The sequence below is a fragment of the Dromaius novaehollandiae genome, chromosome W (genome assembly GCF_036370855.1).
Source record: "Dromaius novaehollandiae isolate bDroNov1 chromosome W, bDroNov1.hap1, whole genome shotgun sequence".
Lineage (NCBI taxonomy): Eukaryota > Metazoa > Chordata > Aves > Casuariiformes > Dromaiidae > Dromaius > Dromaius novaehollandiae.
The window spans coordinates 70117213-70136847 of record NC_088130.1 but is presented as its reverse complement, the minus strand read 5'-3'; the positions used below and the strand labels follow the sequence as shown (position 1 = coordinate 70136847).

At 42.8% G+C, this 19635-nt stretch overlaps 1 protein-coding gene across 1 annotated transcript; it reads left to right on the top strand.

Moving 5' to 3' along the window:
* The first annotated feature begins 958 nt into the window (after positions 1–958).
* Positions 959–19455, top strand: LOC112994460 (coiled-coil domain-containing protein 68). The gene is made up of 11 exons (XM_026118815.2): positions 959–983; positions 1121–1179; positions 5733–5875; positions 9172–9315; positions 9924–10049; positions 10437–10565; positions 13291–13373; positions 14884–14989; positions 16207–16290; positions 18070–18146; positions 18930–19455. The coding sequence occupies exons 2-11, from the start codon at positions 1161–1163 to the stop codon at positions 18994–18996; spliced, it is 978 nt and encodes a 325-aa protein (XP_025974600.2). The 5' UTR covers positions 959–983; positions 1121–1160; the 3' UTR covers positions 18997–19455.
* Positions 19456–19635: the final 180 nt, after the last annotated feature.

The window sequence follows — 19635 nt, the reverse complement described above, 5'->3', positions numbered from 1 at the left end:
CTAAAGATTAACCACCAGTGGTTAGTACTCTTTAAATCTGCCTGATAACAAGAGAAGGCTCCTCTTGTCCTCCCCCACGTCAGAGATTTAAGAGCTTGTGCTGTTAAGCAAGAAGGAGCTGCAGAGTACTTGCCCGGAGTTGGCAGTAACGCAACACAGGGCAGGACTGAAAATACAAAATAGTGCAGCCTGTCTCGTTGCTTTTAGCCTCTCGCCCCGTTCGCCCGGGGAGGACAGACTTGGAGCCGGGCCCTGCCTCTCTGCTGTTTGCTCACCAAGCAGGGAAGGGCATCGGCCGACTTTGCCCTCCGGGCCCTCGGCGGCTGCGGGGAGCAGAGGAAGGAGTGGCACGTCCCAGGCGCTAGCGTGAAAAAAAAAAAAAACAGAGCAGCAATCTCTTTTAATAATTATTAATTTCTAATTATTATTAGAAATTAAAAGAAAGATTTGCTGGAGAAAGCAAAGGGGGGGGGGATTGGTGTATTTATGCGAATTGTGTGAGGCGGGACGTAGGCTGGAGGGGACTGGACTTGCTGATGGTGATCGTCCCCTTCGTGGGAGGTTATTAATGAGCTTTCCCTTCGCTTCCCCCCTTCTCAGCCTCATTGCGACCCATGTTTCTCCCTCCAGGCCACTCTCCTGCCTCTCGGGCGCCCGGAGGCGGCTGCACGGGCCCCTTCTCCCGCCTTCGGCCCCGCGGTGACCGCCCCTCCGGGCTGCGCCACGGGCCGCGGCGCCTCAGGCCTCCCCCGCGCCCCGAGGCCGCCCCGGGCCTAAGGCCGCCCCCGGGGCGGGCAGGCCGCGCCGCCCGGGCCGCCTCAGCGCGGGGCGGGGCGGGGAGGGGCCGGGCGGCCCGGGACCTCCGCGCCGGAGCAGCGGGGAGGCGGCGGCGGCGGGGCCGGGTGGGTGCTGGGGTCGCGTCCCTCGCAGGCCCCTGTCTCCCTGCCCGGCTCGGCGGCCCCCCTCGGGCCCCAGCTCGGCAGGTATCGGGCCCCTCTGCCCTCCTCACCCGGGGTCGGTCCCCCCAGCCCGGGGTCCCCTCACCCGGGTTCCCCCCCCCGCCATCTTGGGCTGCCCCCTTCTTTCATCCCTCCTTTCACAGTAACGCTCTTGCTTTCAGGTCGCCGCGGGGAGCCGTGCCCGTCCCGCGCCCCCGTAGCATGTCCTCCCCGTCCAAAGGTGAGTCTCGTCTCCATCGCGCTGGAAACGCCGGGACAGACCCGCTGCTCCATAAAACTCCTCGGTTTGGGGCACCGCGGCAGCGCCCGGGGGCCCCTTTCGCCCAGCACCTGCCAGGCCGAGCGGCGCGGGGGGACGAGGCGAGGGTAAAGACGAAGGGTGTAAAGACAAAAAGTGAATTATTCTTCAGGAACGACTTCGTTTCTGCACATCCAGTGCAGTTTGGATGAACAGGTATCTCCCAGCCAAGTCTGTGGGTTGTTTAGTGAACTGTCCCCACTGATTTCTTGTTCTTAATTCCGCGTTGTGCTCTTAGTCACCGGTTATCTGATCTTCTCCCTGTGCCGTGGTTGTCTGGCAGAAACGCTTTACTGCAGTGGGAGAGTATAAAAAAGGGTACGTTTGCCTGAGGACAGGTGATCGTGTTTACATGTACCTTCAAGTATTCATTCAAAACTGCTTCTCAATTACTTACAAGAACAACGGTAGCAAATAACCACTTTCCTGTGGAAGCTCACAAACAACAGACTGATTGAAAGATGAATGAATATTGTATAAACTTCTGCCCAGCTGTGGAACAAATGCAGTGTTTATTTACCTCTCTGGTCCTGTAGCGTTCAGGTGCAACAAACAAGGAGAAAATGGAGTAACCTTATGTCTGAATTACAGGGCTCAACTGGAGACTAACATGGAGTTATGTTATCTGAGTGCTCCAAATAATTGCAATTAAATTGATTAAGTTCAATTAGAATGACTCTCGTAGTTACATAACTGGTCCTATTATCCAGCCTTCACAAAGAGGAAGGAAGAATTGCTTTGCAGATAGTTTGTTTTAAAAGTTGAAGCCAACTGTGAAATCAAACTGTTATTCACTAAAACAGTTTTTTTTTTGTTTTTACTTTCCATGGCATATGTGACTGCTTTATTAGGTTTCGTGTATGTGTGTACATATATATGTGTATATATGTAGTATGCATGGAAAATCTCTCTGGGTGTAATATAGCTGAATGAGTGCATGAATAATGCAGGTACAAATGTGATCTTTGAAAGAGAATTCTGTAGGCAGAAAGGAAAATTAAATTCTATAGCAGAGTTTTCATGGGACCTTATTTTGGAGAATATATATTGAACCTTACTCAAAATAACCGTATTCTGAGTGCATATTGGGATGTTCCGTATATAAGCAAGGGTAGTGCTTTCCTGCTTGGTGTATTCCTGATTCTCTTTTGCATGAGCTTTATAGCAAGCAACTTATTGTAAGCAAAAGCAGAGAGACATGCTTTTATATTCATAAAAATATAACAATCCTGTGTTTGTCACACTTATGTGGACAACTTCAGGTCTATTAAAGAAAATCTAGCTTGCTTGACACGTCACAGAAAGCTGGGTGCTTATGCAGGGTGGCAGAGGGATGTTTCTGTGAATATTAAGCCCCTTAAAGTGTGCCTTCTAACAAGGAAAGTCTGTGAATAATAGATGAACTTGGGACTTCTTTTCAGATTTGCTTCTAAAGTAGAGAAAGTATTTGTGTGCTGCAGGAAGTCAAAGTAATTCTTCTGTCTCTATTCTTTCTGTAAAGATGTGTTAAAGAAACCCACCGGATATCTCTTTGCGAAGCAGACAGTGGGTGGTGTTGAATTCTAGCATTACCTGGCATTGTTCTGGCTTTAGTGCAACTATTGTGCTGACAACTCTTCCACTCTGCAAGGACAGAAGTGCCAAAACGAATATTTAGGTCCAGCCTTGCAGTTCTGCAAACTCTTGCTCGTTTGCTCCCTTGCTGTAGAACGAGGACTGTACCGAGGACTTTTCACTCCCAGCTGAATGCCTTGAGCTCAGGTTAGAGATTATTGCCCTTTATTGCTCTCTTCTCTTGGCTCAGCTTCTTTGGAGCCAGAAAAACAATTCAATTCCTGGACTTCTTCCCTGGGGGCAGGTAAAGATTTCAGTCTGAATTATCTCAGGCCAAAGGGATTAATGATCCGGAGCGCCTTTGTTTTAGGGTTAACTACTTAAGTTCATTGCTAGACGGCAAGGGAAGAGAGGAAGAGGAAAAACAACTACCCAGAGGAAAAAATGAAATTTGTAAATTATTTGTATCTTTGGTGGGAAACACCTTCTGTATCCATGGAAAGCCTCTTCTGTGCCATGACTGTAAGCAGGTAGAATTTCCATTTCATCTTCCTGTCTGGATAGGCCACCGTGCTGACAAATGAGGGACGATGTTTGGAGTGTATTCTTATATGCAAGAAAAAAGTGTATACTTTTAATTGCTTGAGATCAAAGCTCTCAAGGTTGTATCTGGATATACAGCTTTGCTGTTCAAGTAGAAGTTATGATCAGAAAGTTAGTTTTGCCACCTTTTAGTCATGGCTGGTTTTTACAGCCAGATGTTGACCTTATGCCTTCTTGTCATACCTTGACCACCTGGAAGCTAGATTACAGGGGGCTCCTCTTTGGCTTACAAGGTCTCGTTGCAAAGACTTTGCAGCGCACTCGCTGAACAGTTGCTTTGGTATCTCCGGTCCGTGCTGCTGGCCTGCTAGTGTCGGCCTGGATTTCAGATCCGAGTTTTGACCTACAAAGGCTGCTTTCATCTGGCACTGTCCTCTTAAAGCTGTGGGAGGTCACAGGGACTCGGCTGTCAGCGGCATCTTGGACTTCCTTGGCGTATCAGACGAGGGACTGGTAGAAGGGCCGTGTTAGGGGGAGGTTGCTGCTTTCCTCCCCTCTCGCATATGTCCAAAACAGACCATCTCCGTAATGATCAGGGTTATGGTACCTTTTTACGCTCCTGACTTTTAGATGAACACAGAAGACTCAAAAGGGAGTAGTGAGAGCTTTTATTTTATTGCTCTTTTAATTTGTAAATCTCCTAAGAATTAGACTTCTAAGTAATAGCCCAGAGCACTTAAATCTCATGTGGTGAATTTCTTTATCCTTATTTATAGATAATTTATAACTTAGTCTTTTGTTTTTTGCCTGCCTGGGACACATGTTAACATAACAAATTGAAAATATCTCTAGTCTGGATGAGCTGCTGCTGATTCACCTGGGCATTTATACAAACGAGGTCCATGCGGCTCTTAGTGGAAATGAGATCCTTCCTCTATTACAGCAATAAATATTTCAGATTGCCTAATTATATTTTATTAGAAAATGATTTAATTAAGAAATGTGCTAGATTGAGAGCGCTTCCTGTTAGTGCTGCAATACTTTATGCTGGGTTGGCTGAACAAAAGCAAGAGGGTTTGGCCTGCAGTATCAGTACAGTGCAAGTAGGACTGTTATTACTGAGTTGATCTACAGTAACCCCAAGTCTTTGAACTTCAGTTTTTTTTAATAAATAATTTACAATAATACTTCATTTTAAAATGCATCTGTAGGCTTTGTAAAATCCAAGCACTTTTTGTCTCTTCTGTTGTGAACCCATCCACAGCCTCCATGCTGTGTAAGTGGCTTTAATATTCCTCTGTGCTAGTTTTAATTAGTTTTAGATACTTCAAATGTCCTTGTTAAAACTCAGCTTGTCCGACGTGCACTTGTAAGCTTATTAACTACACCTGGAATAGGACTGGAAACACGTATCTTCCAAGATACACAAATTCACTTCAGAGTAATCCAGCTGACACTGGATGTCACCATTGTACAACACAAATGTAGCTGAAGGTGATTGGGACCTTATATTCAGTGCACAATATAGAAAGAAGAAGCCTTATCTCTTGTCTCCCATCTATTCCCCCAGGTGTTTTTTTCATGAGAGTTATGGTATCATTCAAGCCTTGTCCTGCTCATATGTAATGAGCAGCACAGGTACTCCTACTGAACCTGATTAAAATTAGTTCTGTGCTCTTACTTTGATATAGTCATTGGGAACTCAGTACACCTATTAGTCGGTAGGGTTGTACTGTGAAGAGGGCCCTAGATAAAGGAACTCTTCTAAAAAAGAAAAAAAAAAAAAACCAGTAGTGCGTTATGAAGGGAAGGAGGGGACAATTGCTTCTGAAGGAACCACTGCTGAAATTAAACTGCAGTGTGAAGCAAGTAGGCCAGATCCGTCTCTTTATTACACAGACCCAAGTCTGGACTAAATTCAATGAAGGCAGTGAGATTACTGTGGAGGGTATAACTGATGTATAAACTTCTAAGATAGATGACAAAAGTCTTGTTTCGTTCTTAGTTAAATTATGTGCACGTGTGGAGTATTCACGTACTCGCTGACAGCTCTGGGGAACCTCTGGCCTCACGACTTCTGAAGTAATATGAGACTGTGGTGTACTTTGCTAGTAAAAAGCCATTGAATTCTTCAGCAAAAATAATGTGTGAATGTATCACTTTCCCCATATATTAAAAAAAGTTAAATGTCTGTATGTCTGTCTTAAGAAAGTGATTCTTAATGTTTGCTACTTTTTTATTTGTCCTTTAAGCTTGAAATATCTGCCTGACTCCAGCATGTCTTTGAAGTTGAAATGGTATTAAGAGGAGTGGAATAATGGAATTATTCCCTATACTTGCATAATAAAACAAACTTTGCTCTTCTCCCATTTGTACAGAAAAGAAAAATGCACGTATAGTGACAACTACTGTACTGCTCACTGAACACGTAACAAGAGAGGACCGAGGCTCAGAGGGAAATTATCTCCTCTATGGATCCTCTTGTGCCGAAGTCACTGAAGAAGCTGAATATGTGAAAAAGGTATTTTTGAAGTTGTTGTTGTTCTGTTCCTTTCTTTGCTTTTGTAGAAAACATGATAAGCAATAGTAATAACTACTGAAAAAGAAAATTCTGACCCTTATGGCAATATACAGTTGTTTATCTGGACAAACCTTTGATTTATGCATTTATTCTAGAATCACTGTTTACTCTGCATTAACAACTTAATTATAGCACATATAGTTATAGATAAACCTCTTTGAAATTAGTGAGTTTTTTCCACCCCTCATTTAGGATTGTTGCAAGAGACACTTACGTGCCGGTCCCCACCCAAACTCACAAGTATGCAGAGGCAGAACTGGGGACTGTTTGCTTGGGATAGGAGAAGAGCACGCAGAAGCAGGGTACAGTCTGAATGTGCTCCAGCAGCACAGCACTAAGGCAACGTCTGTGAGCTATGGTGGTGATATGCACGTCCAAAAACATAAGGTCTTAACTTTTGCAGCTGAACCAACAAGGTGTCTAATAGTGTGACTGACGAGCAGATTGATAATAGGCTAATGATCAGATTGTCCTGGATCCATCAAAAGTCTAACAGAAATTTGGTATCTTATGGAAAAAGACAGGAAGATGGAAATGAATGAATATACAACACTTAAAGCTATACGGCATGACTGTGCGTGTCTTTGGAGCTTCTTTGCTTCCTTTACGTATAAAAAAAGTAACTAAGCAGTTAGAAAGTGCAGGACAGATGCATTAAGCTTTAAAAATGATAAGAATAGAATACTGTGAGGTATGATTCATAAGAAAATAAATGTATCTAAAGCTGCTGCTCAAGCTGCTAGACAATTTGAACAGCACACTGGCAGTATATACTAATATACTTGCAGGTTCTTGTTTGAAGCAGTTTGATAGATAACATCAGTGCTGAGCTGAGTAGAATAGCTGGGCTGGGTCCCTCGAAGAGATTAGAAACACTCTTGAGCAGTCAGTGAGCAGCTTTATCTGGAACAGAAATACTGGTTTGAGGTACCTGGAAAAGCAGTACCTCGGTGGGCTCAGAGCGGCACGTGGGAAAGGCAAGCCCTGGAGGTGTCAGTCAGCAAAGCCAAGAGCTACAGCAGTTCTGAGGAATGTGGAAAAAATCTTTTTTCTTTCCTGAATGCCAGAGGAAATTTAGGAAGAGCATAGTTTACTGCATGCCTTTAATGAAATCCTGTGTAGTGACAACCCAAGAAATACCTTGCTCCATTATGGGCTATTCCGTCCAGAACAGAGGACCTCAAACTTTTGATTTAAATTAAAAAGAAATAAGATGTCTTAGTCCTCTTCATAATTACATATGTGAAGTTGTAGAATGAATACTGTATCTTTGAATCTGGAAATTTTACCATGAATTCTCAAGCCTCTCATAACCCCAAATCTTCTACATGAAGCAATTACTGAGAAAAAGATATATTCTGTGGTGGTGACACTAATTCATAAAGGCTGCATGGTCTGATACACTGGTTGATGCAGACACTGCAATGAATAGGTAAAATATGCATCTTTTTTCATAAGCGATCTTGTGAGCAAGGAGACTTAGCTTAGTAGGATCTGATATCATATTTCTTTGCTGTAAGCAATAGAGCACAGTGATGATAATGCAAAGGCATTTTTTCTGCATCCCAGCTGAACTCAGAAGAGCACTGTAGCATGACTAACAAGAAGGATCAATGGGCTGAAACACTGCTAATTAATAATCACAAAAAGTTCTTTTAGAAAAAGTTCTTACTACTTTTTCTATTCAGTTGAGGAATGAGGTTGAAGAAAAGCCTCTGCAGTGGGGGAAAAAAAAGTGATTTTCTGGCTAGAACCCTTTAAAACACAGAGCTTATTCTTTGTTTTTAGTCGTTTATTTTTAAGAAGTGAACTTGATGTAAAGTAAGAAAGGCCATGTAAATGCCAGCGCATTCTGGCATAAATCTGGTTAATGGAAGATCATGTGTCTTGCGCGCGGTCTCAAAACAGACATGTAGAAAGCAATGAGCACACGTTAGTGAAAACCTGTGGAAAAAAGTGGTTTAAGCAATGTGCCTGCTGTCTGTTAGACACTGATTCTATCCCCATGTTTTCCCCAAAGTATCAGTTTTGGTTGTGTTCAACATGAGACCAGCTCTTCTCTTCTGGCAGTCCCTTGCTTCATTAACTCTACATTTTCTAGCCAAGAACCAAGGAAAGGCGGTTCTGGACACAAGAGCCTCCTTCGCTGCAAGAGCCAACTTCATCCCAGAGCAGTTCATCACGATAAAAATAGTGCTAGATCTTGTATTAAGTCATGTACCATACAGAGGTTTATCTTTAATTATCTTCCTTGCTGATTCCGTTTTTTCCCCTTTGGGGAAACCCCTGCTCCCTCGCTGGCGTGCTGCCCACTGTTAGCTTCTGCTTAAATCTATGTTCATCTCACTGTCTCTTTCCCTTACCCCCAGATAGTCTCCAGACCCCATTTCTGCTGGAGGCCCAGGTTCCCAACTCCATCTTGCCTGCTCTTGTCCCACCGTGTCCCAGTTTTCTTTTTCTCACTGAGTTCTGGTTACCACAGTTTTCTCTCAGTGCCCCAGATCCCTCCGACCCGCTCCCGGGAATGCTTTCGGTTCCTCTGCGGGGTTGGCACGTGCACAGTTTGCGAAGTACTAGAGCTCTGCCGTAGGAGCATGAGATCCTGGAAGGTCTGGTCACTAAAGCTGGGGGATTTTTTTTTTTTAAGCTACTTGCACCTTGTCTAACCTTTGTTTAAACTTTATCAGAGGTGCTTTTCTGCCAAACAAAAACCATTATTCCAAAGAGGCAGTCCTTAGGCAGAAAACAGATTCAGGAATGTTTCGCTAAAATAGTTAAAATACACTGGAGTAGTAAATAGCTGAAAGGTTCTTTTAATGGGAAGTGTTGGATAACAATTAATAATGTGCATTTCTGCAGCCTCACCTATAATACAGCATGTGCTGCAATATTCTAAAAGCTAATTAATCTCGTGAAATAACACTGTGGAGAATGGAACGTAGTTATTTATCAGGATTGACATGTTAATGCTTTCAGATGTAAAACCCTGGAGAGCTGAACAAACAGAACACTGTAATTTCTGTTAATTTATTGAGGGTGGTGAAACTGTTGTGACCGCTACGCTGTAAATAGTTTAGGCCTTGACTCTGAAGAGCTAGCTGTGGAGTTGTCTGTCCAGTGCTCCCTGCAGGAGGAAGAGAGGGATGCTAATAAGAAACAGGTCATAGTCATGAATGCTGGTTGTTAAAGCTGTTTTTTAGTATTTTTAAAATAATTTCCATGTGTATTTTCTTTAGCAGCTTCCTCAAATCTCAGGCAATAAGCTGGAGTCAAAGAACAGTATGTCTAGCTCCAGCTACAGTCCCATTGTGGTGAGGATGAAAGAAACAGAACAGCAGCTCTTGCTGGTGAGCAAGGAAAATCAAGTACTAAAGATCAAGGTGCGTTCCAGTTTTTTTTAAGGCTTGCAATGAGTATCTCTGCCTTGCGACCCCATGGACATTTAGTCCTGTTTGTGATAGAGTTAGTTGCTGCAGGAAAGCGCCTATTTGGTTCTCCTTTGCCAGGTCCTTTCCTTCTGGAGAAGGAACAGACCAGCTAGTACAAACTGTTTCATTCTAGTAGACAGTGAAATTCATATTGAAATCTGCTCCTGTATTTGATTTTTGGATATATTTGATTTTTGGATAGTGAGATGACATAGCCAGCTCTGTTGATAGTCGACAGCAGATGTATTTACAAGCAGTTGGAAGTACATCTCTCCTTTTAAATCATGAGCCTTTGTCATATGGCTCAATACTGAATAAATCTGCCTTTATTTGGAAACTAAAATGCCTATCACATCCCTGTTCACATTCCACGTTCATGGCATTGTTCACAGGTATTTAGGATTTTTTTTTTCACAAGGGTAAGTATTAGGATTTTTTTTTTTAACAAGGGTGAGTATTGGAATTTGATCTTGTATAGAGGGCTTATTTTTTGGCATCTAATTATAACATCACTTTTTTTAAAGCATAATACATGTTTCTTGTACAATTACTCTTTCTAGCTGGAAGCTACAAGAGAAGCAGGTGTACAGGCTCTCAGATCTGCATCCCAAACACTATATGAGAATTACCAGACTCAGTCAGAAGAACTTAAAAAAAGGCATGAGAATGATAAGAAGCAAATACAGGTACAAATCTCTCCTATGTTTGGGGGTGGCAATACTGTTCAGTACCAAAATACTCCTGGAAGATAGTCCTTCTGTTTATTTTACTTGGGGTCATATATAAATGTTTTTTGAATATGAACGATTTTAGGGGCTCTTTACTTTCAGAGGGTAATGCTTACCAACTGTGGGTCAAGTCGTCTTAAGGTATTTTGAGTTTCTTATGTTAGTGTGGAGACAGCTCACATTGGTAGGCAGCTCTGAAAATGGAGAGCACAGTTTCTTATGGGGACTCTGGCTTTCTGTGCTACATACTTTGGATCTAAGAATTCCAGTGTCTACTCCTCATGCAATATGGGAAATTAAAAAGAAAAATTATTTCAGTTTTTTTAATACCCTTCCTAATCATAGGCCTACCATCTTGAACAAGAACAAAAGCTCCAGCAAAATACAGAACAAGCCAGTCGCCTAGCTGAAGGAATCACAGAAAAATGCACCCAGATTACAGAAATGGAGAGAAGAGTGCAGAGGATGGAAGAGGTATGTCCATGCGGTCCTTTGTGTTCAGGAGTCCTGGTGAACAGGAGTCAACTTGCGCAAAGAGACCTCCCCTTTTGCTGTGAATTGTTGCCCTAGGACTGTCTGTGTCTGCATACTTCTGCTCCCCTGAGCTGGAGTTGTTCACCTGAGTCAAAGATATAGGTTTTCTGGAATTACATGTCTTGCCTTATTATTGTTTTGTTAGCTCCCATGCCAGGACAGAGCAACAGTGTGGAAGATGGTGCTTAGTCTGTTGAGGAGTTAATTTCTTTCAGTATTTGGGGCATGTTAGGTGTTGGAATTGAAACTAAAAGGACTTCTACCACGTTGCAAAAAATTCCTCTCCTTTATGCTGAATTTACTTTGGTGGTTTTAGTTGATTTGGAAGAACTGATGGTATCATACATAGTTTTCCTGTTGTATGCACTGAATAGCAGTGGGAATTACTGTACTAGAAATGCTATTTTAAAACTAAATTTTCCCTGTCCTGGGCTTACTGTAAATACAGGGTCGATGAATACAATACCTGCATGTAACTTAAATTAAAGCTGTTAAATGTGGAATAGGATGCATCTTCCCAAACATATGTTACTTGAGCTTCTAGTTTGCAGCATGCCGTAGCGAAGTCACCAATACGATGGAGGAGAAGCAAAGCAGGGGTGTGTATATTTTGCTTTTGTCTTCCAGGAAAAATTTAAAATATTACAGACCTGACCCCAGCTGTTCCAGAATGCCCTGCAGCTGGGCTTAGAGCACCTCGGGAAAGGGGTGCTCTGGTTCAAAGTCCCTTAAGTAGAGAGAAAGCTTTACTCTGTGGGCTTGTTTGGGTTTTTTTTTCCCCTCCTGTGAAAATGACTCGCTGCTAGACTCTGGGAAAAAGACCAGCCCCAGCTTGTCTTTCACATCTCCCTCTCTCCACATGGGCATCCGAGGAAAGTTTCTCTGCACTCGTTTTCAGACCTGCCGTTCCCCCTCCCTTTCCCCAAGCCAAGGCGAATGGCTCACCTTAACTGCCCGGGTTAGGGGCCGCTGACTGCTGCGGCTCCCGCAGCGCCGTGGGCCAGGTGGTGACATGCGTGGCCCGGTACTTGCTCTGGGTCCTCCAACGCTAAGCAGAGATGCGGCAGGGGTAGTTCTCCTGGGCCCTGCTATTCCTGTCCGCTGGTTTTGTGCTCCTGGCAGTGCCACGGTTTCTGCCTGCAGGGAAGCGCGCTGGGCTCGAGCTCCTGCACCTTCTGCCTGCTTCCCTGATGCCTGCCTTTCTACAAAGGACATCCTGCAGCTGGCATCGGGGTAGCATTTCAGTGATGCACACGTTTTCATCTTTCTTTTCAGCCCTCCCCCCCACTGCTCGTCCAAGTCCTTGCTCTTTTCCCTTCTCGTGTACTTCTGCCAGCCATCCCATGCAAGTGATCCCTCTAATGCTAGGAGTTTCACCACCAGTTTCCTTCAGATTTTTCCCTATATGGAAAAGATTTCAGTGATTTCTTCTTTCTCTGAATGTCCAAGCTGATAGCAGCAGATACAGTTTAGCATTTGGGTTTATGCTGTCTCTGGCAATAGCATAGTAACTTGTGTCGTGGACCTGATTGAGGAATGCAGCATGTGAAAAACAAAATAGTTTTGTGCAGTAACTACACGAAAGGTAGATACTGGCTATATAGATTTTATTCTTTGACATTTTTACCTATTTAACTCTCAACTCATATACCTAAGGGTTGTTGCGGTGCCTTGATTGTCAGAATTCTTTTTTTCTTGGGCTGGGGTTACACTTTTGTAGCCTGAAAAGGTGGGTTATAGGATGTTTTTTTGACTAATACTCATGTAATCTGCTTACAGTCTAGAAGGGATAGTATTGTAGCTGTGAAGGGAGGGCCTAAGAAAAGAAAGGAAGTGAATACTTTGTGGTGTTATTGGTGTTTAGACAGTTTATACAGTTGGAAAAAGCCATGATTTCAGACTTGGAAGTGTCTTATCTTTATTCTAACAGCAAAAATGTACTTTCCTTGTAACACCTGTCTGTGTCCAGGAATTTTGATAGGCTGTCAAAATAAAAATATATCCTCAAATGCAATCAATCAAAAAAAGACACAAATTTACCCAGACTTTTAGGATGTGTAATTTGCATTTTGGGGGTAGTGAATATGCCTCAACTTCTTAAAATGCCGCAAGACAGGTTCTGCCATCCTATTCAAGCTGCACGGAGTTTTTCTTCTGTGTATGAGACCTATGGGATTGAACACAGAGCAATGCACTGCTCAGCGAGAATAAAGCTGATAGGATCAGTCACTGCATTGATGGGTTTCTGGAAGTCAAATGTTATGAAAACGCACTTTTGAAGAATTTGCACCCTTCTAGTAACGCAACATCCCATAAATAGAATTGGACATAACAGTAGTAATGCAGTATCCACTGGCAGCTGAGCATAATCATTCACAAGATCTAAGTTTTATGCTAATTAAATAAAGGAGAGACCTCTTGTTTTAACAGTTTTCTCATGATAAATCAGGACATTGTTGTCCCTTTCGAAATCAATTCAGAGAGGTCAAACTGTTCTGTGTCTAAAGCTGATGTTGATATAGGTCCATTTGTAGGTGATAGTTGCTGAATTCTGTCTATTGTCAGATAGTGATTAAAACCATCAAATATTTAGTCAAATTTTTCTTGCTAATCAAATGATAGAAAGTGTAATATTGTTTTTATATAACTTTAATTGTTCCCTTAGGAAAAGAAAACTCTGATGGAAAGGAAGCTGTCACTGGAACAGATGCTTCTGCAGATGATGTCAAAGAACAAAGACAGCAAACGGTGATTGAATGCATATGAGAAAGTGTTTCCCTTTTTGAGGGGAATTATTTTATATGGAGTACCAGACAATAACTTGCTCAAGTTGCTTTTGGTAGTAAAATTATTCATGTCATAAACAATTGGTTCAAAACCTGAATTATGATGATTGTTTAAAAAAAAACAAAACAAAAAAACAGATCTTGGTGTACTATATCTTTGAGATATTGATTTTTCTCAGATTCTGCTACCTAGTATCTTTTCTTCCATCTTGCATGTACTAGTTGCTTCCCTTCTCTGATTCTTGCTTGAAGTTGATGCTGCTTTTTTGTCATTGTTCCTGCAACGAGTAAGGAAGTAGTCAGGAATCAGTAGATCTGCATTCTGTTACCATCACAGATCTTCAAGGCCACTTTATCTCATCTCTTTGAGCCACTGTACCCACTTGTAAAGTTGATCCTGGCCTGAAGAGCTTTTAGGTTAGGCAAGGAGCATCATTTATCTTGCATAACAGAGTGCTGCTTTCTGCTGGGATTTGTGTTCTAATAATAGAGCATCATGTCTGTAATGAAAAATGAACTGCTGATGAATGGAAGGGCTGTGCAGGGATTTGTGAATCATGCAGCGTTCCTCTCTTGCATTGACAACCTGAGAGGATTTTCACACTTTCGTATTTACAGACTATGTATCTCTACCTTCACTGACTGACAGAAGGTGAGAAGCTAAAAGACTTCTTGAATGGCTGGCTTTTTCCTGTTGGAATCCTTTTAACCAGCGAAATTGCACCATTGATTCTGTCATCTTTTATGCACAAAGCAACATATGCCAACACTGTCTCACTTGAAGTTGCATCCTTTTGCGGCAAGTGCGATTTTATTTAAAGCATACATGCTGTATTCATTTAACAAATACTTAGCCTAGCACTCATTTTTACATCTTGCATCTTCAGTTTGAGGGGTGTCTGCTGCAGAGTATGCTGTCCCTTTTCAACAGGGACATGCTACTTGGGGACTATCATTCCATAGTGTTTCAGAGTGACTTTAAGCAGCTCTTGTCTTGAAAGAAAGGACTCCCTTTTATGGCTAAAGTGTATTACTCAAAAGCACATTTATTTGCTCTCAGTGGGAAAAAACAATGCTGCTGTTTCTCCTTTTCTTCTCATCTCCTGCATAACAGCTGTGTATCTTCTTTCTCTTCTATCAGGCAATGCTCTGTTGTTTGTGGATTCTCTCATTTGTGAATTCAATTTATGAAGTTATTTATGAATTTCCTTACCAACAGTTACTAAGGGTAGAGGGTGGTCCTACCAGGTAATAAAGTCTGTCTCGGACTGCAGTTTATTTGTTCTGCTCGGTAAAGAAGTCTTTTTGTGTGTATTTATATGTGAATTACAGCCATGTATCTTCAGTAGCATTCAGAATATCCTTGCTAGCAACAAGCTTTTGAGTCCAGCCTGATGTAGGAAAGCACACTGGGCCATTCAGTCAGCCCTTGGGGAAAAACCTTAAAATGTGCTTTGCTTTTTCACTGCTAGGTGTCTGGCTCTTCAGATGGAGATTTCCACTCTGCAAGAACAGATCGGCCATTTGCAGCATGTGATCCAGGCTCAGCATCAGAACCTGCGCGGTGTGATACAGGAGGTCAGGCAGAGGTTGTTACATAGGACGGCTTTTTCGTGTTTGGGGAAACGAGCACTAGAGACTTGGTTCTGTGCTTTTGTCTTAAGTCTCTGACTGGTGAGGAGCAGCTTGCTCGTCATGTTTTGCCTGGTTTTGCATACCCTGCGTTCATATTCATTTTGACACTACATTTAAAATGGGAATGGCATCACTCTAAAAATGGGATTATGGTAGTGGTGTCAGTGATTTCAGACAAAATTGTTTGAATCTTCCTACAAGTCAGCTGAAAGGGCTGGGGAATGAAACGGGATGCCTGTTTTTTTTAGGAAAATGGAAATTCTACCAATTTTAGGTGTGGTGGGATAATCTTAAAAAATAGGCTGTGAAAGAATGAGAATAGTCATCTGCCCTGAGACAGGCATCAGGAGGTCACCGCATCTCCTGGCAGCTGTGTTGCTGGCTGTCACAGGAGGAGCAGTGAGCATGAGGAGAGGCACGAGGGCATGAGGAGGCCCCGCTATATTCTGCGCAGAGAGCTCCATCTCTGAGAACTGCAGCAGCCAACTACTAACTTGCTGAGGCAGTCAGTAAAATCTGTATGTGATAGTGCTGCTCTGGGGGCCCAGACCCCCTTGCTTCAATAGTCCCATCGAGCTCCCTGCTCGTTGTAGTATTCCTTGAAGCATCTGGTCACTGGTAGAGCCAGACACTAGGCTAGAAGAACCTGCCTCACAGCTACTTTTATGCTAAGTGAGTAGAGCTGTTTTCATGAACACAGCAAGTAAGCTTAGATACTGAGAGGAATACAACAAAACTTAAAGCAGTTAAACTGCTTTGCAAAGTAACTACATGGTGTGAACTGCTTTTACTGACAGTATTAACCTGCCTTGTGCCCTACGTGACTCATAAAACGTGTTTGTCTTCTAGTTGAAACAAATTCCCACGCTAATTAGTCTTCATATGTTCCTCTGAATATGCCAACAAAGGGTAGACTTGTTATACTAAGGATAATGCAGCACTGTGTTGAGACTGTTTTATAAATTGGTCAATCAATTATTCTACGTTTGAATTTTCCTATGATAAAAGACTCTGGGAGTCTCTCTATGCTTTAGAGACTTGAAATATCTGCATTTTTTCTGTTATGATGAGACTTAACACTGTGGTTTTATTTGTCATAGAAATGTTCTTACTGTTTTAAGGTTCTTAATCCATTATAAACTTCATGTTCCAACTCCTAGGTGGAGGAATTGAACAATGAACTCAGAAACCAAGACAAAAAAATAGGAAATCTGACAGAAAAGCTAAATGCACTTGAAGCTCAGGTAAAGTGAGAAAGAAACAAGGTATCTTAAACTAAACTTATACAATTTTGAGGTCAAGAGTAATTCTCTAAAATCATCATGTTTGACTCTATCAACAATTCAATAGGGAGCGATGTGGCAACTGCCTTCTAGCGCCTGCGTCTCATATTGCACCTGGTCCTGAATGCCATGAAAATCTCACCCGTTATGTCTGCAGTTACTTAACTAAACCCACAGCACTTGTGAATTAAGGAACGTCATCAGAATATACTAGCTTGTATTTTAACAACCAGTTCTTTGCCTTGACATTCACCATGGCTGCCTTGGCGACAAGCTTAGAAGTAAAAAGTAGAAAGGAATGACATGGGCATGGGAGATGAAAAGGCTGCAGGAATCAGGATTTTAAACCTGTAATTGGCGTGAGAATTTAGCAGCGAGGTATTAACATGGCAACCTGTGACTGACCCTTCAGGTGCTTGCATGCTCAAAGCTAACTATGCAGAGCAGTCCAGTTAAGCATGTATGGGTGAAATTTATGGTGCATGTCTTTCAGTTTTGTGATCACTTCCTGGCCCGCTTTCTGCCTCTGGGGAATCAAGTCTTTGTTCTTTGCCCGCTTCCCTCTGATTGTTTCTTATTTAACTATTACTAGCAAATATTAAAATTCAGGGTTGCATGGAAACTAGCTCTATGTAAAGGCTGACTTTTTTAATCCTTTTATTTTTGGTGTTGGTGTTATTTTAACTAGTTTGGATCACAACTTAATTGTATGTTCTGTACTGTTTTCAGCCTATTCTTTTTACTCATCTGCTAGGGCTGAGTGAAATACCAGACTTCAGAACTCTAGAAAATCCGTATTTGTGTTACAGTTCTTGCTGGTATCAACATAAGCTGTCTTTCTTAGATGCATGTATTTACATGCGGTGGCAAGAGCTATGTTGCTTTGTTTTCGCAAGACTTGTCAAAATACAAGTTAGTGCTAAGGTTCCTGCCCAAGGGCTTTTAGGGTTGCTAAACCTAATGCTGCATCTGTGTAAGATACTTGGCTCTGCCATTTCTTTGCGAGGCTGAGGGCCAGGTAACAAGCAGCGCTTGATGGCTGTTCCGTCCTATCACTACTCTACTTTTCCTTAGGTAGTTTAGTGCCTTTGGCCAGATTCGGATATGAATCTGTATTAGCTGCCCCAAGCCTGTCTGCTCCCAAACTCCTGATTTAGAAGTGGATGTCCAGGAGCTGCTTAACCTTGAAAGTGTTTGAAATCCTCGGCAGCTTCTGCTGCTTATTCTTACACTACCCAGTCACCGTATCCTCTGTGGATGCCCAGAACTGCCCTGACCTCAGCTGCCCTGCCAAAGCTTCATGAGAGTTAAAATTTAGGGTGAGTGGTGTCGGTGTCTCTTGTGGGGTCTGTCTTGGTCAGCCTGCACTCCTGACTGCCCCCGTTCCAAAGCGGGGCAACAGCAACCCGCTGTCTTCGGTCAGGAAACGTGGTTGATGGTGAAGAGGGAAGAGAAAGTGTAAGAAGACTTTGACCAGATCTTTCAGCATCTCTGACCTTCATCGCCCCATGCTTAGGAACTTGAAGTTCCTTCAGTTGCTGAGGTTGTCTGTATGGCAACATCTGTTTTTTATTTCTTTACGCTGTATCTTCCACTCAGTTAAAAAAAAAAAAAAAAAAAAAAAAAAAAAAAAAAGAGAGAGAGAGAGATGACCTTTCTGAACAAGCTGCAGCCTCTTGTCATCCAGGCTTGTTTTGTCTGCTACGTTATGCTGAGAAGAATTTTTTTTTTCCCTTGCAGAATAAAGAACTTAAAGAAAAAGTGGAATTATGGTCTGGCCAATCCAAGACTAAAGTTTCCAGAGGTGTCATGACAAAGTAAGTGTCTTTGAGTGTATTCCATGACACATGAACAGCTGAGTGTGCTATTTGCAGGCCTCGCCAAACTTCACTGCAGAGTTTTGGAGGAACTGATTCTGCCCTTGTTGGAAGTAATCAGATTTCATCCTTCAGGGGTTATTTTCTTTATAAATGAAAGAGGAAACACCAAGCTCTACTTCAGACTTGTTAGCTAACAGTGTACCTGATGAACTGATGGAGCTTTATGCCTGAATGCCATGCTGCATTCCAGATCAAATGGGGCATGCTCAACAGCTCAACCAAAGGCAACCATAGCAGCTTGTACATCAGTTTAAAATTAAACAAGGCAGATCGTGGTAACTGGGAGGTGCGCACACCCACACCAAGTCAGGAGAGGCTGTGCTCACCCTGTGAGACCAAGTAACTCGGTAGGTTTTTCTGCAGTGTATGTTCCTCAGCTCCAGTAGATCTGGATTCAAGTTTCTGCCCTCAGTTGGCAGAACAGGAGCTGGAAGTCAGCTCCTCCGTGTGCAGGGCAATAGTTATAAAGCCTTGAGTTAGTGCAGTATTATAGGGGTAGATTGTTCCTTGGGTTCTAGGAAAAAGCGGTTTTAAACAAAGGGGGGTAAATCTCTCTGTGAATGAGTCATGTAGCTGAGACCGCTGAACAGTGTTACCTGGATTGCAGGAAACGATTGCAGCGCTGGGCAGTCGATTGACCACCTTTTGGTGGATTTAAAATTGGCTTCGAGCTGTGAAGATTTTTGAATGATCTCTACCTTTTTGTGCTTTATTTTGCAGCACAGCACGAAACTTTGGAACATCACCGTACTTGATGCTCACCAGGATAAGGAAGCAAGAAAGCTAGGTGAACAGCTGGATGTTTGTCTTGTACCTTTTTTGATGTGTTGCAATCCTTAACTCCTATGTCCTTTTTGCCACTGCAAAGCACCTTCAACACTTGCTGCTTTTTTTTTACGGAACATGGTACAGAAGTGGCACTCCAGAGCTGCATTTAGAAGAATAAGCCTGGAAGCAAGGCAAGAGCTGAAGAGATGGTGAGCTCATTAATGCCCACACAGCCCAAATGGCAAAAGCTGCCCCGGCTGTGCCTGGAAGGACACAGTGCTGCTGCGTAGCTGCACCGCTGACTGTGCACCCTGCGTAGCGCGGGCAGCGTGCGCCTGCCTCCACTGCTGGGCAGTGGCACACCCAAGGGCTCCAACCATACGGACTGCTGCAAAGACTCAGTTTTAGCTGCTGCTCGAATTTAGGCAAGATTATTTTAAAATAAACTTTTAGATACTCTGTTACATCAGCACAGTCACCACTTTCCTACCTCGTCTTTTATCACGAACTAATTGACATCGTGGAAATTAAGACTAATGGCTGGCTGTGATCCTGAGCTTTCAGTAAGGGTTGAGGGAGCTGCCCTCCATCTGGTTCTTATATCCTAAACTCTTCAAGGATGTCTCTGAGTTTGTGTCAGATTGGCCTTCAGCGATAC

Coding starts and splice junctions, on each gene's coding strand:
- LOC112994460 (XM_026118815.2), top strand. Junction 5,876..9,171: donor AAGCTGAATATGTGAAAAAG/GTATTTTTGAAG, acceptor TATTTTCTTTAG/CAGCTTCCTCAAATCTCAGG. Junction 10,050..10,436: donor ATGATAAGAAGCAAATACAG/GTACAAATCTCT, acceptor TCCTAATCATAG/GCCTACCATCTTGAACAAGA.